Here is a 20,639-nt window from a genome sequence, read left to right as displayed (position 1 = left end):
TGAATCATGACTCTATTTTTACTCTAAGTAAAAGTACTTTGACTCTCTTTTTTTACTCTAAGTAATTTCGTCCCTAAAACTCTAAACTCTGCTTTTATCCGCGTTTTCTCTTAAATTCTCTATATATCTGATGTGGACTATTCAGTTCACAGTAAATAAATCTTAGTAATCGATTTAAATTACAGGTATGGGAAAATTTCCTTGTAGTAAGTTCTGATATTTCAATGTATTCGGACGTCATCCGGTCCTACCATCGACTATTGGATTTAAAAGAGAAATATTTGAACGTCAATGTGCTGGGAGAGTTGGTGTGTGATGTCATTGATGACACGATAGATTGCGAAGGGTTGCCGGCGGCGAGATTTTTGCAGAAAACCAGGGAATTACTAGGTGAGCCATTTTTATGTATATATGCTCTGTACAAACCGCCTTAGTTTATAAATTTATTCGCTTTTTAGTTATCGATCACTGATTGAAACGTATTACGTCAATAATCAAGATTTGGATTTTTTTAAGTTTTTTCATAAAAACATTTCATAAAATCTACACGTTTTTAAGGCTACATTGGGTAGTTCTAAGACTTCGACTTGGATCATCTAGAATGGATCACCTGTCATAAAGAATTCAGAAAAGAAAAAAAAATTAATAGTATTATAAAGACGTTAGTAACACGGTATATGGTAGTCCTATGGTTGGAACCTTTAATGTGACATTTGAATAAAAAAACAGTTTTGTGACTGAAAGACAAGATGAAAATAAGCAAACTTTTGTTGCAATACCATATGACAAAAGACTTTGATAAGTCTAAGAATGGTTCAAAGTTTGGCCAAGTTAAGAAACCTTTTAGGAAACCCAAAAGATAAAATGAAACCAATGAAGAGTCCAGAAAATTGTAACGATTTTGATAACAAATACATAGGGCAACCAAGACCAATTAATATCAGTTTTAAAGAATAGGATGTAGCTCGTGTGAAATATAGAAGAGTTAAAAAGTCATGTTTGATGAACATGTTTTATAAATTGGTCACTTCTTAGGAACAAATAACTTTAAATTACTCGAACCCATTAATGACAATCGAAAATTAGATGCGAAAGTTTAGGAATATTCGAAAATCAAAGAACCATTCTTAATAGGGATAAAGTTCGAATCCCTTATAGTCAATTGTATAGTTTAGTCAGTGTTCAGCGATACTTTGGCGGTTTTTTCATACTATTAGTTACATCTTTTGTATGTAAAATTACTTGTAAGTAGGTTTAGTTTAGTTTTAATCTTCTTCCAAAGACGCTAACATCGTTAGCAAAACACGTGTCGACTAATAAAGAGTTTTGGTTTTGTAAATTAATGTATATAATAATTTAAAGTTCTGTAAAATTACTTAGTTGCTTCATACATTATGAAGTACAGTTATATTTGAATCTAAGGTTTATCAATTCGGTAATTTACTTAATTTTCATTTTCTAAGTGATCTTAAAGACACATTATTCTTCATATTTTGGGAAATGTTGTTAAGCGTGGAAGTATTTACAATAAAAAACACATACATTATTAAAAATAACTTTACACTTTTAATTTCAAATGACAGATTGATTGTACTACTATGCGTTCCTGTACATTTATTATTAAAGGAATTTACATTTCAAGCAAAGTCATTGCACAGCAATTTTAGTGCTATAGAAGTCAGGTATTTTTAATGTAAACGAAAGAAATTATAAGAAAAAAGTTAAAATAATAACCCATGCTTGCTTTGTCAATAAAAAAATTTACAGAAAAGTAAACATCATGTGAGAATAATAGAGGAAATAATAAAATTAATTATCAGGACTTATTAAGGAAAAAAGAAAGAGTAGGTTTTATGTGTTTGCCTATTTGTCTGCATGTTTTGTGTGTTTGTCTATTTGCCTGCATGCCATTTTTCTATACAGTGCTTTTCTTTGAAGACCCCCCCCCCATTTATTTTTTGAACGGGTCAAAAAAAATTTTTGAAACTTGGCATAAGTAAATTGGTCTATAGATACTATTTTTCACTGTAAACTAGGTAACATTGTAAATTCCAAGATGGCGGCTGGGCGACATCTTGAGAAAAAATTTTAAATAGAAAGGGGGGTCGTGTGGTACCTCATTTTAAAGGTCTCAATGAGTACTTTATAACCCTGAAATATTAGACCCATATCTTAACTCGTTTCAAAATGGCGGCCTAATAAAGAAGTATTTTTTTTATTTTAACGTTTTACATTTTTATGATTTTTGAATAGGTAAAAATCAGTGTACGAAAATAAATGCGTCACTATTTTATTTTGACATAAAAACGACAGCTCTAAATGTCAAAATAATACATAAGCGCCATCTTGAATAAATGCATTAAATAGAAATCTTGTGTTACCTCATTTAAAAGGTTTTATTGGGTACTTTTAATATTTATTACATGGACAATTTTTAAATCCAAAATTCAAAAATTATAAATTATTTGTATATTATTATTAAAAACGTTAATAAAATCGCAACAGTGTATTTTTTGGGCTGTTACTTTTGGATAGGTCAAAACGGAGTCCACCGAGTCCAGTTCCTAGTTTACAGTGAAAAATAGTATCTATAGACCAATTTACTTATGCCAAGTTTCAAAAAATTTTTTTGACCCGTTCAAAAAATAAATGGGGGGGGGGGGGGGGGGACTTCAAAGAAAAGCACTGTATATAGCTACAGTAAAACCTCTATAACTCGAATTTCAAGAAACTGCTAATTTACTTCGATTTATGGAGATTTCGAGTTAAAGCATATCAATCAAAGAACAAAAATTGACTTGAAGAAAGTTTTATTTAGAAAAGAACTATAAAAACTTATTTAAAGACTAAATTGAGCAACGGCCAAAAAAACTTAATATTTAGTTAGCTGTAAACATTGATAAACATGTTATTTTTAATAAATTTAAATTCATAAAACTTCTTCATTTGGGCAATATTACACAGTTCGATACATATTTTAACCGTCTCTTCAACTTCTAAGACTACTTCTGGTTCATCAATAATGTTATTCCTTCTAATAAGACAAAGTTTAAAATTACACACTTAAACATAGGCAGAATAGGTTCAAATTTGATATTATTTTGTTGACTGAAACTTTGAATAGGCATGTTCGATAGAGAATCAGGGCATTTGGTAGGAAAATGATACTTGCATACTTTTCTTGTAGCTTTATCAGAATGTTAAAGGTAACGGGTTAATAATTGGCCAAGAATCAGAAAAGTTCCTCGTTACATGTACGTATAGATCTCCTGCAATTCAAGAACACTTATTTGTAGATAACTTATGCTAGTATTTATACAAAAAATGGGTCTTTAAAAGAAATTCGACTTGGTCCTTTAAAAGAAAATCGAAAGTTACTAAGTACCTTAGCACTATATAGATTTACATCTTACATAAATATTTTTTTCACAAGATAATTAACAAAAACTTGGATTATAAGATAACTTCATCACTCGGCCACTGTTTTAACATTTAAAAGAAAAACAGCACATATGCCGACAAATAATAATGTACTTACACAAAAATATATTAACTATATAAATTTAAGACATACTCTCCGAAATTAAACAGGACAAGATTTTTACCAAACTTCAGAGAAATCAAGTTTTACTCTACACAAAATCCAAAATAAAAGTCCTATAGGCAATAATTTTTAAAAAATCCCTATAATGATCAATTAGAAACAGTATAAAAAACTTAAAAAATCAATTAGTTAAAATTAATCATAGAAAGTCAAGCTCGCTGAAATTAAAAAAATCCCCTGACCCTGATGGAATCCTCTTGGAGATGTATGTAAAGCACCTTTACTTTTTTAAAACAATTGTACCAGTAAATAAAAGAAAAATGGATCTACACATCATAACATAACTGGTTGATGGTCCCTGGTAGTAAGAATGATATAGGGCATAGGTAAATTGAGTACCTTAACCTAAAAATGTATAATTTTTTGCCTATTTCATAAATCGTTTAGAAGTAAATTTAAAGAATAGTTATTACAAATAGTTTGGGGCATTATACACAGTTTGTAGGCATACAAAATTCATTAGGCAAATGGACCAAAAATAATACTAAAAATTAAAAATCTAGGTAATAGAGTTTTGAAATAAATATAATATGAAAATGAAAGGTAGAGATCTCATTGCACTCAGTGATTGTGACAAATTCCAAATTGTGACTTTATACCCCAAAATATGTCCACTAAACCCGAAAATGACAGAAAACCTAAATTGGGACAAATTATTAATTATCCACTATGTAACCCTTTGTCATCCCTTACAAGCGTGAACTACTTGTAGGTAACTTGTTTTAAGAAATAATTTTGTAAGTCGGCGAATAAATTATTATTTATTTATTAATATAGCCACCGGAATTTCATCAAGTTATTGATTCAAATTTTTTGCATTTCTAAAACAATTCTAGATTATTGTCTGGCTTTACATATTTCGAAGATGGAAGAATGTGATTCAATATTGTTTAAAATTTTCCAAGACGCGACGTTTATAATTAAATTTAAAGCTTTTTATTACACCCTGATCAACGTGTATAATTTGAGTATTCCTAAATATAAATATAAATTTTTCAGGTCGTGTAGTATCTATACATCCAGGTGAGGGTCCCGTGTGGGATTTATACGCTAAACTCGCTCCGAACATTGTCCTAAAAACGCAACGACTCCAACGGGCTTTCAAAGCCTACACCAGAGACAACCAGTGGTTCAAAGACCTGAAGATTTGCAACCAAGTACTTTACCTGTGCTTTGAACTGGGCGATATCGCTCTCATGCCCGAAGTCGAGCCCAAAAATCCAGTGGTGCACTCGATAAAATTAAATATTACCGCCGCGATGTCCGCTATTAGGAAAGAAGACTTTTTGGATAACAAGGAACCGCTGGACAGGCTATGCATTATTACGGGACGTATTTTACAAAAAATCCACGGGGGGAAATAGCAGTTAAGGTTCGTTTATGATTATTCCGAGTTTTAGATTTATATATTTTCTTGTTGCACGTAATTTTAAGGTTCAGTGGAGCTTTATACGATTTCATTATCAAGATTGTTTTGTAATTTTATTTATAGTTAAATTTATCGATAGTTGTGTATATATACAGGTCATTAATTATAAATTATATTGCTGTGCTGGAAATGTGGCTTTCATTTAATCCTCTTACAACATTAAAATAACATTAGTACACTTACGATCTAAATAACTAAATTTCAGTTCTTTTTAGTAGAAATCTTCCTCGAAGAACTTATTGCCATCGGATTGGTTTTTAACTTGTTCCTGGTTTGAGTACATGTACGCCACCTGTTGCGAAGAAGTCGCCTCTTCCACGGTTTTATCGTCTCGTATTCTGATAAATCGGGGGAACCTTAGGGATATGCCCTTTTCTGGATCAACCTAGGGAAAGAATGTAACTTGAAATTAACCGGAGAAATATCTAAAGTTAAAAAGTTATTGTTTTATTTGCTGATTGTATATAAATGATATGGTGAAAGTGATTAAAAAGTGTACAGTTGTTTTATTCGCAGATGATACGATGTAGTAGAATAAACAAAAAAAATTGTGCAAATAAGTTAAGTTAAATGCGGCACTATCAAAATTCTGTGTATATAAATAAAACTTAGTCGAATGGAGATAGACAAAGAAATTTATTACTTGGGCACTATTCTAATAATGCAAACTTAAATTATAATGCCCACGAAATGCGAACATTTTCTAAAAAGGGTGGATTTCTTACATATATTCATATAAAACTGATTCTTTTCAACATCAATGCAATTCTGTCAATACTATGTTCAGTGTAATTAGTATGATGCCTGTAAGTTAAGGTTTATATTTAAATTAAAACATTATTTGTTACCTAAATATATCTGTAATAGTTTGAGTCTTTATAGATGTTCATAATTACGAGACTTCATAATTACGAGTTAATTTGAAAGGAACGGAATGTCTATCAATACAGTAAATACTTTGTTGCTTCATATACTCGAAAGGTAAATGCGCTGTCATTGAAGATTACTATATGGGGAGTTCTTAGCTTGAGAAGTGTACTAAAGTCTTGCACTTGGGGGTACTTTGTTAAAATAATTTCATATATATTAGTACATTAATCTTATAAATAAAGCTTTTAAAATTTTGCGTTTTGTTATCCAGATTAGCAAAGATTTGAGTTACGTATTCAGGCTACCTTGAGACTTCGCTACTTAGACCTCACTCAGAATATGCTAGCGATAGGTCATCATCTAGCCATGCACACTTTAAAAAAGGCTTCAGAAGTGTTTTCTTCGATGTATGTATATGAAGAAAATTGGCATATAACCCTACCCGATTTCCGATAAGTATGTTGCAATCGTTCCATTTGTACACTTAGAGGAACTCTCAGACTGTGATATTTATGTAAAATATTTCAGTTTTATAAAATTCCGAAGTTGAATTTGAAAGCGCTATAATATGCTTTTTTCTATATTGGTGATAATAGTTATTCACTGATATGCTTAGCATATACAATGGAATGCTATCAGACTGTTTTACATCTAACCTCTTTAATTTATAATTTTCTGAACTTAAGCTAGTACATTTTGTTTTTTGTATATTTTTTTTGGTATAAATTTCTTATTTATTATCCTAATGCTTATTGGTTGCCTTGCATGTAATTACCTTTTTGGGTATTTGAAAAGTGTATGAAATAAATAAAAAAATATTTAGAACATAATTTTCGATCAGAAAAGTGTGAATACGATTGAAACCGTTAAATGATCTTCGTTTATGTAACATTTCTAAAATTTGTACATTAGAATTGTATTTTGTACGTTTTTGACAGCAAATTCATTATACTTTTTGATTATGATACAATGGTAATTACTATAATAAACTGTTTTTATTAAGAAAATATACATCCTTTTATAGTAAAGCCTAATAAAAAGAATGTAAAAAGCCTTCAATGGCAGCTACTCAACATTAACCCAAAAGACATTACATGTAATTACAAAATATTTCCATAATATTATTTAAAATCATAATACAAAAAAATTAATGAATGTATACATACTATATCTCAGCAACTCAATAAAGTTATTGTAAAGCATTACTATATTATACGTAAATGACCGCTATTAAAACTGCGTCTGTTTGTGTACAATTTTGGCCTGGTTTTGCCAAAAATGATAACCTTTGAGGGTAAAAAAACATTTTTTGAATTTGGAAGAAACCCATGGCCAAGATATGGTATCTTGCCATATACACCCTGTAAATAATGTGCACTTCAAGTGTATAGAAACAAAAATTATTTCAAAGAAAATTTTGATATTCAGAATTTCCCTCCCAAGACATTCATCTCAATCCTAAACACCGATCTACTCAGTAGAAAAAACCTCCACATTATTCCAATATCAACCAACCAACTATAATATAACCAAAAATATATTCATGTTTGTAATTAAAAGCTTCCTTATCAATGAAGCTTTTCCAGAGCAGTACCTGCTGCTACTTATACTATAAATGTTAAATATTTAAAGTTGTACGTAACGAATGTCAATTATCAAATATGTAAATTGTCATTCAGTTAAATTTAGTTAATGATGTTTAGTTCCATCTTTTAAAAGAGAGTTATAGGGTCAGCAAATTAAATGTAACATATTGCATCTTGGTATTACCAAATGATTTGGAAATAATAGTAGGTGTTATCACAATTGCTTATTTTCGATATGATCAAAAGATATATTTCTTGCAATTCGATTTGATAGGACATAAGAATCTTAGCATAAAAATCCTGATGATAACAAATTTTTTATTTGTTTTGTTTCCTTAGGAGTAGATTTGACAGGGTAGTACATAAAAGTAACTCAGCTTGTTTAAATTAAATAACGTCTGTATGAATGATTCAGTCGTATCACTAAAAACAATAATTATGTCAACATCCAGATCTACACTAAGCATTTTGTTGTTTTCTGATATGATTGTAGACTAATTCTCTTAAGTTTGTTGTTATATCCCTGTTATACTCTATAGGATTAGAAATACATTGAAGGAATCATTGAAATTAGATTGTTATAACCGTAAGTCGTTGAGAAACTTGATCCCAAGCTTTTGAAATTAGAAAAATGCTTTAAGAATACCTTGTTCTTGACACATAAAAATCTCGTCGGGTTTTAAGGTTCCTAATAGTTATTTATGTAACAAGTGTGTAAAATTATCCTTGAATGACTGGGAAACTTGAGCCGTAAGCAAATGCGACAATTCCCATGAATAAAAAAGGGGATTTTATACACGTGTAACATGCAACATTTTTTCTACTACAGAAGAAAACATCAGAAATATCAAATTACTTTAAGCACTTTAACGACTTTACGGTAAAAAAAACGTCAAAACATTTGACAAACTATAAATTAAATGTCAAATAAACGTCTTACATTAAATTACTTTTTACGGGTTGAATAGAAGTCCATGTTTTGAAGGAAAATGTGTATATAAAGATTACAAAATGGGGAAGTCTTTATCTCTAAGAAAAATGCATGTAGGTCACTTAGGTAAATGTATTATGCATTTCGGCTGTGTAAACAGCCATCATCAGATACTAAAATAAGATACAGGTAATTCAAGACAGTTTTAAAAAATGAGCTTATACGCTATAACAATACAGATTTAAAACTTACCAGAACATTAAAAAAACATATACGTTCACCAAATAAAACAAAAATTACCCGTTATCGGGAATAAAAACAGCAATAAATAAAAGAATTAAAATTAAAAACATAGTACAATAAGGACATCTACGATTCAAAATATAAAATTTAAACTAAGGACGATACAGATTTCTACATATTAAAAGAAGGTACTATAAGGAACTATTGTATATTAACGTTGCGTTAAAGAAAAGATTTTAAATTTTGATTAATACAAATGTTATAAGATAAGAGAGTTAAAAACTAAAATTGAATCAAAAAAGCGTAAACTGTCAAACTTAGTTTGCTCATTAAAGCATGTGCAGTCTGGGGAGTTTATGGCCCTATTTATTTCAAATGCTTCTAACAAGTCCAATTGTAACCCTTTCTCACAAACATGCAGAACCTCAGTGTTAGGTCCCGGATCAAAATTATGGCCAGACTCTAATATGTGGTTCACAAAAGGATAATTGGTATTGTTAATAAAAGTATTTTTATTTCGCGTGATAAGTATTAAATGTTCGTTGACTCTGACTTCAATTTTCCTTCCGCTTTGGCCGACATAACAGATATCACATAATGGGAGGGAACAAGTTAACTTGTAAAGTCCAGATCGGTGTGTTATCGGTATTTTATCTTTAGTGTTTACTAAATATTTTGCCAAGTTGTTTTTGGTTTTAAAACAAATATTAGGTTTAGTGACAAATTCATTGGACTTTAAACACTGTGCGACACTAGAAGAGATGTTGCCAAAGTAAGTAATAGATCGATAAGATCCGAGGGTGTTGGGTTTACTGAGTAATGGTTTATTAAGTTGTTTGAAAAAATGTTTGTTATAGAGCTTCTTAATAACATTTATAGGATATCCATTGTTTCGAGCGATTTGTAAAATAATATTATATTCTTTTTTGAAATTAATATCGTTTAGTGGAAAATTGAACTATCAATGAAAAAAAGAATTAAAAGGGGCAAATTTTTGGCTAAAGGGATGATTAGAGGTAAAGGGTATTACTGTATCTGTGGCTGTAGGTTTACGATATATTTGAAATTCAAAATTGTTATTGTGTTTAGTGATTAAAAGGTCTAAAAATGGCAAACTTGATTCTTTCTCTAACTCATAGGTAAACTGTATGTTGGGATGAACAGAATTAATGAAATCAACAAAGTTTTCTAGGTCGTCTTTGGTTAGTTACACTTAGTGCGTAAAAAGTTAAACTCTACACACCCTGGGAAGTGTTTTAAGTGAGCACTTTACGCACGGTAGTATCAAAAATTAATTTATAGTTTTTGGTCGCTATATAAGAAACCGTGGTGTTCAATGCATGTCGTTATCAGTGATGAGTCTTACAAAAAAACAGTACTGTATCTCGGAATCTTGGAATTCGTCACACAAACCGATATATCAGATGCCGTTATAATAAATTAAATATGATTTGATTTGAAAATTGTTTAAAAACTTACAATTCCCATGGCTGCTCTATGCACTGGCGACAAAGACAAATCGGCACACTTGATTTCCCACACCTGAACCGGTTCGAACCAGTGATCCGGCTCTAAGGAGCCGTCGTACCTGTAATAAGTTTTCGCCTGCGACACCACGTGATTCTTAAGGAAATCTGTGTGCCGTTGAAGATCTTCGTCACTAAATCCCGTACCGATCTGTAAACGTACAAAATTGTTTTGTAAAATTGGCCTCCGTTGACTAATTAAACGGCTTTTACCTTGCAAATACTTTGATATTCTTCGCTGTCCTTATCGTAGCAGGCCAATAAGAAACCCCCGTAAGTTCCGGTACGTTTTCCCTTACCGATATATCCGCCGATAACGACCACATCTAAAGTGTCTCCGACCCCTTCTAAATAGTCTTTTTTTAGTTTTAACCAATTGCGGGAACGTTTGGCTATTTCGTAAGTGGCGTCTTGTTCTAGGGTTTTTACCATTAGACCTTCACAGTTTCCTAAAAAGACAAATAGAGATAAAGACAGATTCAAAATATTTTCAATCAAAACGATAAATTTATTTGAATCAATTAAGGCACCAAGAGATCAAAACCCGGGTTATAATAATCTAGATTAAAATAAGAATTAAAACTCTAAATCTACAGTATCAGTTAATGTTTTTAATGCGGTACTTACGGTGACATGTTCGGGCATCATCAGACCTATAATAGGAAACCTCATTTTTCTCACCAAATTATAAAATAAAAAAAAACACTTACCACGACGCATGGACAGCGTTAAGAGGAAACACATAAGTACCGCATTAAAGGCATTAACTGATACTGTAGATTTAGAGTTTTTATTTCTTAATTTAACTATTTAGTTAATATTTAGGGCATTTTTGATTATACAGGAAGTAGAAGGCTACCGGCTTAATTTAAATGGAACACTATAAATTATTACATTTTTATATTTTACATAAAACTCGTTTGTAGTTTTCAACAACTTACACTACTCAGAACAATTATCATATATTTTGGACAAAAATATTCAACAATATTATCCTTTTTTCGAATTAAACCTGGTATATGAAAAGCGTGCTGTATAAAATTGTGTTAACACAAACACCAAATTTAATCTTATGCCATAATGTAAACCACTCTGCAAACGACAGGGATTCGACATTTTAAAAACTAAAATTGATTATGGGAGATAAAGTGCAAGAAGCTGACCTGCTACAGGACCTGGAAATCTTAGAGATTTCAAATCAACAAAGTGCGGATTGTGATTTTGTGTCTAAAGAAGTTAATATAGGTACAAAGATATCAAATATAGTCCATTTTAACATTCGCAGTATAAATAAAAAATGTTAGTGTTTCTACAACGTATACATTTTTATCGCGTGATATTATTAATTTAACTGAAATGTGGTAGTTTGCTAACAATGATTTTAATATTGATGGTCTTAAAATGCATTAATAAATAAGATCAGTGTTTACGTAGTTTTTATTTTTCACTGTAAAATAATAAACTTTATCGGAAAATGTTACATTTTCAATATTAACATGATTAACAACGATAACAGACGACATACAAGTCATTTACGGAAGTTGTTATTACGTTGTCCGCTAAATGATTTAATCAAGAAAAAGTTACACATATTCTACATGTCGCCCGGTCGTCAATAACTACTCTAGCAACAAGGATACTCTAGCATTCACCAAATATCCAGGTCATGAAAATCAGCGGACACAAGCTCATCAGATAAGGATTAGTGATCAGACAGTTAAAAACAGACTGAGACAAAATAATTTGAGACCAAGAAGAGAAGCAACTGTTTACGGCTAACCAGGCAACACCTTGCTGCTTGGAAGCTGTGTTAAGAGTATATAGAAAACCTGGAACCTGATTCCAACAAACCAATATTCCTTAATTAGATACTTTTGGTGGATGAGATATTATGGTTTGCGGAGAAATAAACTTAGGTGCTCGTACTGATCTCCATACCTGTCAACAAGATACCTTAAATGCTGAATGTTATATTACAGACATTTTGCAAGAGTGTCTTATCTATTTTGCCCCATTTGTTGGTCAAAATTTCATATTAATGCCTGATAAAGCTCGACCACACACAGTCCAGATAGTAAGAAAGTTCTTGCAAAATACAGATATTAATATAATGTATTGGCCAGCTAGGTCGCCAGACCTCAATCCAATAGAACACTTGTGAGATGCTCTCAGAATGGCTGTTAAATTCTTCAAAAACCCTACAACAGCTATCTGAAGTTCTTACAAAAGAATGGAAAAGAGTGTCCAGAATCTGATTATAAGTATGCATAGACGTTGCAGGGCAAATATAAGAGCAAGAGGCGGCAATACTGAATATTACTTTATTTTATTTTATTAGAAAGGATCGTAAATTTTCTTTCAAATTCCTTTAAATGAAGCATTTTAATTATACGAAAAAAATTAAAATTTATTTATTTTTTCATGTTAACAAAAATTCATTTAAAATAAAAAATATGTAAGAGTCCTGTTGAGTAGTGTAAGTTTAAATTTTAAAAACGCTTAAATTCTTTTTTTTTAACTTAAATTTAAATTTGATTTTTACCACTCTGTACTTTAAATTACCTGCAAAAGATTTATTCCTACCTTTTACGCTTTCCTCTAAAAATTCTTGCACTTCCTCCATTTTCGTGGTATCTAATGCTTTGGCAAAAAGCCATTCGCCTTCGTGTTCCGTAAAATGTTGCTTAAGCAATTCACGCCTTTCTTTAAACGGTTTTTTAACCAGCGGTTCGCCGTTCAAAAATAACAAATCGAACATAAACACGCAAACTTGTACTTTTATATCGGCCTCGTTGGCGTCCTAATAAAAAAAATACATTAAGAACAAAATATATTTAAAGCAAGTATATGAGCTAACCTTTCTCTTTCTGGTACTTAAAATCTGGAACGGTAAAATTTGCTTTTTCTCTTTATCGTAGGCGACGGCCTCACAGTCTAAAATACATGACTCCACTTGTTCGGTTTTGCATTTATCCAGACGTGAAATTATGTCCGGATATTTTGAAGTGTTGTTTTCTTGATTTCTGCTGAATATCGACACGTCGTCTTTGTGAATGTGGATCTAGTAACACAAAAAGTATAATTTTCCCTTAAGCTGTAAAATGTAAAAAAAAAATGCCGATATCATTAATTATACTCAAAAGACTTGTGGTACTCGTTAAATGATTTTCGGAAACCTGATGGACAGTCAGGGATTATTTTTAACTTATATATATAAGTTATAACTTCTATAATAGACAAACTCCGAAATGTCATTATAAATGTGACGTTCTGAGATTTTTGAAACCACTGGTAAAATGTTAAGAGGTCTGATATCTTTAAAATCTTAACGGTGTGGCCAATCGGATTTAAGCAAGGCGCAAATAATAGCTTTCGTGCATTCACTTGAAAAACTGTCTTGCAAAATACAATAACTAATAATATTTACCAAAGGTTTTAGGCAGTAAGAAAGGCGTATCCTAAGAACTTTTATAGCAATTCCAGCAATTCATACCGCATTGGTTCCAATATTTTTTATAATATGTGTAACTTTCTCATCATTTATTAATTTTATGTTAAGTTGTTCCTGATTTATATTTTTTTGATAGAAATTGATTTTTTCATTAAATGTTAATTTTTTAAACGCCACAGAGTTTAAAAAAGAGTGGGTTGGGATCATCTGCCATAATAGATGGTTATGGACCTATGAATTTCTTGTATTAATTATGATATTATAGTTGTTATAATTAACGAGGGCGATCCACAATATATAACCTGAGGATTATCATACAGATCGAAACGTTGATAAAATATATAATGGATTGTCTGAAGTAGTTTTTTGGTCGATATCCAACAAAAGCAAAAATTAAACAAACTTATAAACTAGGTCAGCTAGGTCAGTAGCTGCTTTTATTATTTTGTAATTTTTTTTTAGCATTATTCCAAAAATTTTTCAATGACATTCGTCGCAAGTATGCTATTTTGATGTCCCCTGTTTATGTATCCCTGTTTATTGCATATTTAGTGCATTTTTTAACTCATTTAATCCTTCTGCTATCCCAGATGATTCTGTACCAGAAAAACAAAATGAATCGATTACAGAAACTAATGCAAATACTCCCGTCAGAAGTACCCCTGGAAAAATGCTAGATATAATCTCACCCGTTCCAGTTGTTTCTGCTAACATTAATTCGGTTCGCAAAAGGAGCAAGCAGCTGGCGGAAATTTTAACTACAGAGACAAGAATTGGCGAAGAAAAGAACAAAGCGTCTAAAAAAACACAGAAAGAAATAAAGACCAGTAAATTAAAACCAGTTTTGAAGAAGCCAAAAGTGACCAAAAAGAAAATTGAGAAAGCTGCCAAAAGCGACTCATCCTCAGACGAAGATCTAGAGCCACCGACATCGGATGACTCTTCAGATGATATGGACGACGATGACCAAGCTTGCACCGGTTGTGGCGAAATATATTCCCAAACCACAAAATCTGACGACTGGGTTAATTGCTTGCATTGCTCCAAATGGTTTCACGATTCCTGCTCGAAGTTTGTGAACTTACTTTTGCCATGACTATGGTGTGGTTGTATGCAAAACAAAGTGACATTCAATCTAGACTACCTTCGGTTTTCTGCTTCTTATGGTTTTGACGCGCCTTATCTCTGAATTTCATGAAAACTTTTATATTGATATTAATCCAATGAGTAAATGGTTTTTCTTTTAAAAGTTTTGTTTTACTAGGGGCATATTTGTTAATAATTAAGTAATATTATCATTAATTATCGTCACTTCCTCATTATTATTAATGGTATAGTACACATCATGCGATGGCAGTTGCTGAGCTTCATTTTTAAATGCAAAGGTATCAGTATCGTCATACGAGCTATATTTTATAGTTTTAACACATTTCTGGATATTTAAGTTTACTTATGTTAAATTATGATCAGTAATACTCTCAAATATAAGAACAGATCCTGATGTTTTACATTCAATATTTTTGATTAATAATTATTATGTCCAAGAGGAAACCAAGGATTTCCAATAAGTTAATAAGTTTTTGACTTGAACTTGGTAGTCTTAAAAGTTCTATGTTTAAACCTCCAAAATATATTACACTGTCATAAAATGGTACTAACAAACTTAAGATATGATCCAATAAATCAAAAAAGTTAGATATAGGACTTTATATAAATTTGTGACAAGTATAATTTTATTATTTAAAACTAAGATATTCAAAATCTTTTGTGGCGTTTTTAAATGTTACACGGTTTTTTAACGGTTCCATGAAAAGTCTAGTTTTAGGCCAAGAAGTTTTTAGATAAATTTTGTAGGTTTTTCTGAACTTTTTCATTAACACTGTTACAATTTAAAAAAAAACTATACCAAAAAGCGAAAAATCTGTTTAGGTTATTTTGGCGTCATCTACTTTTTGTGACAGAATCCAATAACCTACCACTTTCTAGATAAATGAAATCCAAAGAACCTTTAAGGTTTTTCAAATTTCCGCAATGATTGAACGTATTTTTTGGTCACAAATTTGACAGATTTACTTATACTATACCATATTTTTAAAGTCATACCTGTGCCCTTTCACCATCATATTTCCATTCACAAGTAAAGGTCATCCCTTCAAATCTTTGAAGAACTTCTTGAACACCTACAGGATAAAACACACATGACGGTTTATTACATAAAACAATAAAAATATAATACCTTTAGTAGGATGAGCCAACATGGGTTTTAGAGGTATGCCAGGGGTCAGCTTACATTTTTCAGGCAACATTTCTATTCCCTCATTTAATATAACCGGGATAATTTTGTCGTAATTTGGACACTCACTGTTATAAAACAACAATAGTAACATACAAAAATTGGATATTTCTTTTTGAACTTACCAATACGCAGTTTTCAAAATCAGAGCCAGCCTCTCAACTTCAGCCTTAAAAGACTCACTAGATTGACCCTTAGAACCATTAATCACCTTTGGAGGATATTTTTGATTGGGCGGGGTCATGGCACAAGCCAGAGCAAGTGCTTGCAGCACCGACTGCTCGGCCAATCCTATTCTCAGTTTCCCATGCAGGCCCCGAATTAAAAATCTGGCCTCGGGGCCTTGACATGCCACAAACATTGATTGGATCTTTTCGACTTTTTTAGTTTGAGACTAGAAATAAGTCTGAAATGAATATAACTCATTTAGAAGGCGAATATACATACAGCGTGTCCAGTCATTTGAGCAATTTCCTTCAGTTTGTCAAACACTGCTTTAACAGTTAACCGAGCAGGTTTAAAGATCATTCTTTGATTTGACTTGGATTGTTCTGCCACAATTCCCAGATCTCCACTGTCTTGGGCATCTGATTTGATTTGGCTGACTGTACGGCCCGTGGATTGGGCAATTGCTTTCATTAAGCTTGTTTCTGCTACTCCAAGTTCGATACCTTCAAAATCATTGAGAAGTGAACACTGTATGAAACAAAAATTTATTATTTAAGATTTATAATAATAATAAGCCTTTATTTCCAACAGACAACTTGCCCAATAACAGGAAACAGTTGCAAAACAATGAAAAATATATTTAAAAAAACACACACAAACAAACCTAAAAGAATGAAAAGAAAAGAAAAAAAGTAAAGTAAAGTCACAATCTCAAAAGTTATCCAAAAAATTAGAATAAATAACTATTAATGTGATATAAAAACCCAATTATAAAAGTTTAACAAGATAATCTCATATTCAACAAAATTAAATTAAATTAACTGCAATATACCAACCCAACCCAACCCAACCCAACTATAACTTAAACACATGGGTCTTAATCCCAAGAGTAATGATCCACCAAGATATCGACAATCACATGATCCGGAGAGAAATTTATATCGCACATGTGACAGATCCGATTAAATATAGCGCATATTGTATATAGTGGCGATTTCAACAGGATATTAGTATGAGGCCTTGGCAGAAAGAATGTTAGGGGATGTCTAGCATTAAGCCTAGGCACCATGAAACGTACACCAGAAAGAAGTACAGGACTATCAATGAATCCATTCAGTAACCCATGCAGGAATTTTACAGAGAAGATCATTCTTCTGAGATGTAATGGATGTAGATTGAAGCGTTCCAATAGTTGCCGATGATCAAACCCTCTTACCGGATATATGCCATCCTGCCTGAAGGCCAAAAACTTAGCAAATCTACGCTGAACAGATTCAAGGAGACCAACATGATTCTGATAGAGCGGGTTTTATATAATGCAGCCAAACTCCAGTTTTGATCTCACAAAGCAACAGAAAAGCAGTCTTAATGTAGATTTCAAAGTAAAACTTTGAGAACTTCTAATTATGAACCCAAGCCTTCTCAGGGCTGACTTGACTATGTTGTTGAAGTGTGGAACGAATGTGAATTCAGAGTCAAAGGTGATACCAAGATCAGTAATTTGCTCTAATCTACTCAAAATAGTATCATTAATAAAGTAATTAAAATTTAAGGGTGTTTTTGATCTAGAGTAACTGACCACACTATATTTAACTGCATTCAAGCATAACCTGTTAACAGCGCACCATACCTCCAATGTATTTAGACAGTTCTGAAGAAAAACACAATCCTCCAAACCATATACATTTAAATATAGCTTCAAATCATCGGCAAAAGCCAGTCTATAACAAGTGAGTGACTCAATCAAGTCATTTATAAAAAAATTAAACAGGAGGGGTCTCAGGTTCGAGCCCTGTGACACACCCGACGTTACGTTAAAAAGTTTCGATTTAAAGCCCTCATATTCAACATATTGAGACCTACCAATCAAGTAGGAATGACATAAATTAAATAATCTCCCTGAAAAACCATACTGAGTTAATTTATGCAGCAAAATATAGTGATCTATCCGATCAAAGGCTTTTTGGAAGTCGGTATAAATAACATCGACTTGAGTATTAACATCAAGTGATTCACAGATGTGGCTAGACAGACAGGATAAGTTAGTAACACAAGATTGCCCGCTAAAAAATTCATGCTGGTCTACAGAGATGAGTTCTTTTGCGTGACTAAATAGCGACCGATTCAGGATAATTTCGAAAATTTTTGAGAAGTTACAGAGTAATGAGATTGGCCTGTAGTTCATGATTTGATCAGAGTCCCCAGCTTTTAAAATAGGTATTATTTTAGCAGTCTTCCAAATTTCAGGAATTTTTTAAAATTTATGAAAACTGTATAATTTCTTAACAGCATTGACCGCACATTCTGTGAGACATCTGGTTTTTTCAGAGGGGATACTTCTCCATATTCCTTTTTGCAGAACATCCTATTTACTAAATAGTCCTATTAACAGAATAGCTTCTACAGTGAATAGATTTGCAAAAGATCTTGACTTTTTCAGTAATTCTTTAAATAAATTTAGGTCTTCAGTTAGGGCTATTATCTTGGCATAGTACCCTAGCCCCACTCTTTAGATTAAGCTTAGCTAGAACGACTAAGTACTCTTTATTAGAAGTATAGTTATTACTCAAGATTACTGTTAGCTACTAATATTTACTTGAAATGTTATATATGTTGACCAATACATAAATAAATAAATTGTTATGAGCTGAGGGAAGCAACTTTTTCATTTTAGTAGGAACATCAATTTGATATTGACAGAATCTGAGATCAAATCTATTTGCTGATGACTTAAAACACTAAACAGGGTGTCATACAAAATAATATAAATTTAGTTATTAAATGGTGCAGAAACAATGGGATGTTCCTTAACTATGACAGGTGTTATGCATTCAGTAGATCACACCGCAGGCAAATGGATTAAGGACTGAATGATGTGCTTCTCAAGAAAGTCTGACCTGTTAATTAAAATCTGGGGGTCTACTTTTACAGTAGACTTAGTTCTTGCGAATATTTCAAAAAAGTAATTGAATTATATAAATGAAAAAATCATGAAAAAACTTGTAGATATAATACTTTTTCAACTGTTTGGGGCCAGTTTTTTGCAGTTTATGTACCCTTGTACATTTAGAGGCTTATTAAATGTATTACAATAAATAAATTATTTTTTACCTTCATATGCGGGAGCAATTTTATTAAGACACAAATAAACACTCGGCAGCAAGTCTTCTGGTGTTAGTACTATAACGGACCTAAAAAAGTTGCTTAAAATTTCAATCATTTTAAGTCTTGCTGATACTTCTTCTATTGCTTCTAAAGTGTTTGCTAAGGCACTATAGGGAACCCTGGAATAGACTAATTATGTTAAATTGATTCTTAACATTTTCTGCTATGGTTACCTTTCATTTCTTTTCCAAGTAGCATTTTCTATTGGATGATATTTGCCAATTCTTGGGTTATATCCATTTACATTCGCTTCTTGTTTGCTTTCATCTTGTTTACCTGAAATTTTACTATAACAATATTTTGTCTTGAATTTGGAATAAAGTCATACCAAATATGTTTTTGGTAATTTTCTTGGATGGTTCATTTTTAACAGGCTCAGCCACTTTCTCTGGAGTTTTCTCTTCAGTTTTAATATTTTCTTTTTTAGGACTCGGTGATGAATCTGAACTATCCACAGGATCTTTCTGAATTTTATCAGTTTTTATTTCTTCGATTTTAGGTGATGCTTTTTCTGACTTTACTGTCTTCATTTCTTTTTCAGTTTCCTTGGATTTTTTAGGGCTTGGTGGGGTGTCTGAATCAGAAGATGAACTCGGAAATTTCATAATTCTTCCTTTTCTCTCCTTTGGGGATTTGCTTGTTTTTTCAGACTTACTTGTTTTTGCTTTCTCATTTGTCTGTTTCAACTTTTTCACTAAAATTCAGTAAATCATAATACAATATTTTGGTTAATATAAAAAATAGTACCTTGAGCAGTCTTTTCTGAAGTACTTCTAAAATAAAAGATATCAGAAACTTTAAGGCACCCAATAATCTATATAAACTTACTTTAGGTCTTCAGGCTCATCACTGCTAGACTTTCGAGACCTCTTCTCCCCTTTTGGAGATTCACTATACAAATATTTTTTTAAATCACTATTACACAATGAAATTTTACAAATATTTTGCTGAACTACATTACAATGAATTCTGCCATAACCATAAGTTCTTAATAAAGACACGAGCGTTAATTTTAACATATTTATCACCTAAAATGCTTTATTTACATACCCATTTTCAGTGGTGCTGCTGTTGTTCGTGTTTCGTGGCTTGAAAAATGATCTGGAAACACCATAAATGGTTATTGTTGTAAGAAAATTCTTGTAGAAACACTTACGTGATGCTTCGTTGCATTTTGTGGTACTTAACTATAGAAAAACACTTTCAAATTTCAAAAGAACATAGGAATTAACAAAGTGTATTCCTTTTGGCGCCTCAATTTTTTTCAAGGTTATGTTTTGACACTAATGACGGGTGACATCAGTAATAACCGGAGAAATGGCAAAAGTTTTATTAAATTATAGGATCTTACTGATATTAAATGTAATAATAAT

At 31.6% G+C, this 20,639-nt stretch overlaps 2 protein-coding genes across 5 annotated transcripts in view; one reads left to right on the top strand and one right to left on the bottom strand.

The window, feature by feature from the left end:
• The window catches only part of LOC126734985 (tetratricopeptide repeat protein 27), a 14,458-nt gene extending 8,929 nt beyond the window's left edge, over window positions 1–5,529 (top strand). The window contains exons 10-12 of one of the 3 annotated variants that reach the window (XM_050438847.1): window positions 186–390; window positions 4,604–4,976; window positions 5,252–5,529. In XM_050438847.1, the coding sequence (XP_050294804.1) occupies window positions 186–390; window positions 4,604–4,968 (570 nt within the window). In that variant the 3' untranslated portion in view covers window positions 4,969–4,976; window positions 5,252–5,529. Of the gene's footprint in view, window positions 1–185; window positions 391–4,603; window positions 5,164–5,248 lie in introns of those variants that run through there. The other 2 variants (XM_050438849.1, XM_050438846.1) reach the window with 2 other exon arrangements.
• On the bottom strand, window positions 5,153–20,639 carry LOC126734984 (DNA ligase 1). 2 transcript variants are annotated; one of them, XM_050438845.1, is made up of 16 exons: window positions 20,423–20,639; window positions 20,317–20,367; window positions 20,095–20,157; window positions 20,014–20,039; window positions 19,595–19,960; window positions 19,440–19,542; window positions 19,213–19,385; window positions 16,381–16,604; window positions 16,059–16,327; window positions 15,877–16,001; window positions 15,744–15,820; window positions 13,047–13,250; window positions 12,773–12,989; window positions 10,403–10,638; window positions 10,143–10,340; window positions 5,153–5,418 (listed from the first exon to the last, which is right to left on the bottom strand). In XM_050438845.1, exons 1-16 carry the CDS (start codon window positions 20,437–20,439, stop codon window positions 5,245–5,247), a joined length of 2,523 nt encoding a protein of 840 aa, XP_050294802.1. In that variant the 5' UTR covers window positions 20,440–20,639; the 3' UTR covers window positions 5,153–5,244. The 2 variants fall into 2 exon arrangements, with proteins under 2 accessions (XP_050294802.1, XP_050294801.1); XM_050438844.1 differs by having other exon boundaries at window positions 20,095–20,367; window positions 20,423–20,538.

The sequence above is a fragment of the Anthonomus grandis genome, chromosome 4 (genome assembly GCF_022605725.1).
Source record: "Anthonomus grandis grandis chromosome 4, icAntGran1.3, whole genome shotgun sequence".
NCBI lineage: Eukaryota > Metazoa > Arthropoda > Insecta > Coleoptera > Curculionidae > Anthonomus > Anthonomus grandis.
This window is presented reverse-complemented; position numbering and strand designations above follow the sequence as displayed.